Here is a 1,202-nt window from a genome sequence, read left to right on the forward strand (position 1 = left end):
ATACCGCTATCACTGCCCAACCAGTTATAGCCATTGTGCCTTTCACAGCCCTTCATCCGTTTGGCATGGATGTTAGTGTATACAGTGGATATGTAAGATAAATGTGCTTTTCCGTTTATGTATAAATGTTTTTAAGTATACACATACATAACTCTACGAACGCATATCCTCATGTTATACCTACCAACAGGACCTCCAGTTAGTAAATGAAACAGTTTGCTTGTCTATGTTCCCGTATATTTCAGGGAGAAAAAACAGTAATTCATAAGTTATCAGAAAAAAGGGGACTTAATGGAAACTTTTCCCTAGGGAGTGGTGTAAAGGCCTGCTGGACTATCCCCTGAGCCAGTCTGGAATCCTCCCGCTCCGCCATTAACCACCCCACTAATACCGGCTCCATTAACACCACCAAGTCCATTTACACCCCCAAAACCATTACCTCCATGCGCTCCAGTAATTCCACCTGCGCCTCCTAATCCACCCACACCACCAAATCCGGCTGCTCCACCAACTCCAGCTTCTCCACCAGCTCCATCGACGCCTCCTAGAACCTGACCACCGGCCGCAGCAGCGGCGCTGAGAGCAGTTTCAAGGTCTACTCCTAAGGGAAGGGTCGGATTCTCGCCATCTTGATAGTTGACGAAATAAATCTCGGGATCAGCTTGTGGCTGAGCTGGTACTTCGATCACTCGTTGAGCTTGTTCTTCTTGCTTGTTGAGTACATAGACGATGTTGTTTTGCCTTGGTGGAGGAAGTACGATGGGGTCAGGAGCAGGTGCTTCCTCAGGAAGGCGCACGAACAAGATGTTGTGGTCCACTGCTGGAGGAGGAATACTAGGTGCTGGACCAACTGGTCTCTCTTGTTCAGGAACATTAAATACATAGACCTTTCTTTTGACTTCAGGAGTTACACATGTCCCATCAACGTGAAGGACTTCTCCTTCTTGGCATCCAGTTGCTGTACTTCCTCCATTGACTAGGTCTCCACCGGCCGCTCCTGCACCACCATCAGTAGATCCGGGACCGGATGTAAGGCCCGCACCAGAGGGAATACCGACGTTGTACCCTTGAGGTGCCGCAAAAGCAGCAACTACAAGTGATAACAGCAAAGCCTGTTAAGAAAAAGAAAAAACATATATTTTTTCTCTATTTCATTTAACGGAACTCCATAAAAAACTACTTTGCAATGTGAAGCAAATGGT

General features: G+C 46.9%; 2 protein-coding genes across 2 annotated transcripts in view; both read right to left on the reverse strand.

The window, feature by feature from the left end:
• Positions 1 to 34, reverse strand: part of LOC119587282 (pupal cuticle protein 36-like) — a 3,348-nt gene extending 3,314 nt beyond the window's left edge. The window contains exon 1 of the mRNA XM_037936035.1: positions 5 to 34. Within this exon, the coding sequence (XP_037791963.1) occupies positions 5 to 34 (30 nt within the window). The remainder of the gene's footprint in view (positions 1 to 4) is intronic.
• Positions 35 to 305: 271 nt separating this feature from the next.
• Positions 306 to 1,202, reverse strand: part of LOC119587283 (pupal cuticle protein 36-like) — a 1,766-nt gene continuing 869 nt past the window's right edge. The window contains exon 2 of the mRNA XM_037936036.1: positions 306 to 1,112. Within this exon, the coding sequence (XP_037791964.1) occupies positions 306 to 1,112 (807 nt within the window). The remainder of the gene's footprint in view (positions 1,113 to 1,202) is intronic.

The sequence above is a fragment of the Penaeus monodon genome, chromosome 22 (genome assembly GCF_015228065.2).
Source record: "Penaeus monodon isolate SGIC_2016 chromosome 22, NSTDA_Pmon_1, whole genome shotgun sequence".
NCBI classification, from domain to species: domain Eukaryota; kingdom Metazoa; phylum Arthropoda; class Malacostraca; order Decapoda; family Penaeidae; genus Penaeus; species Penaeus monodon.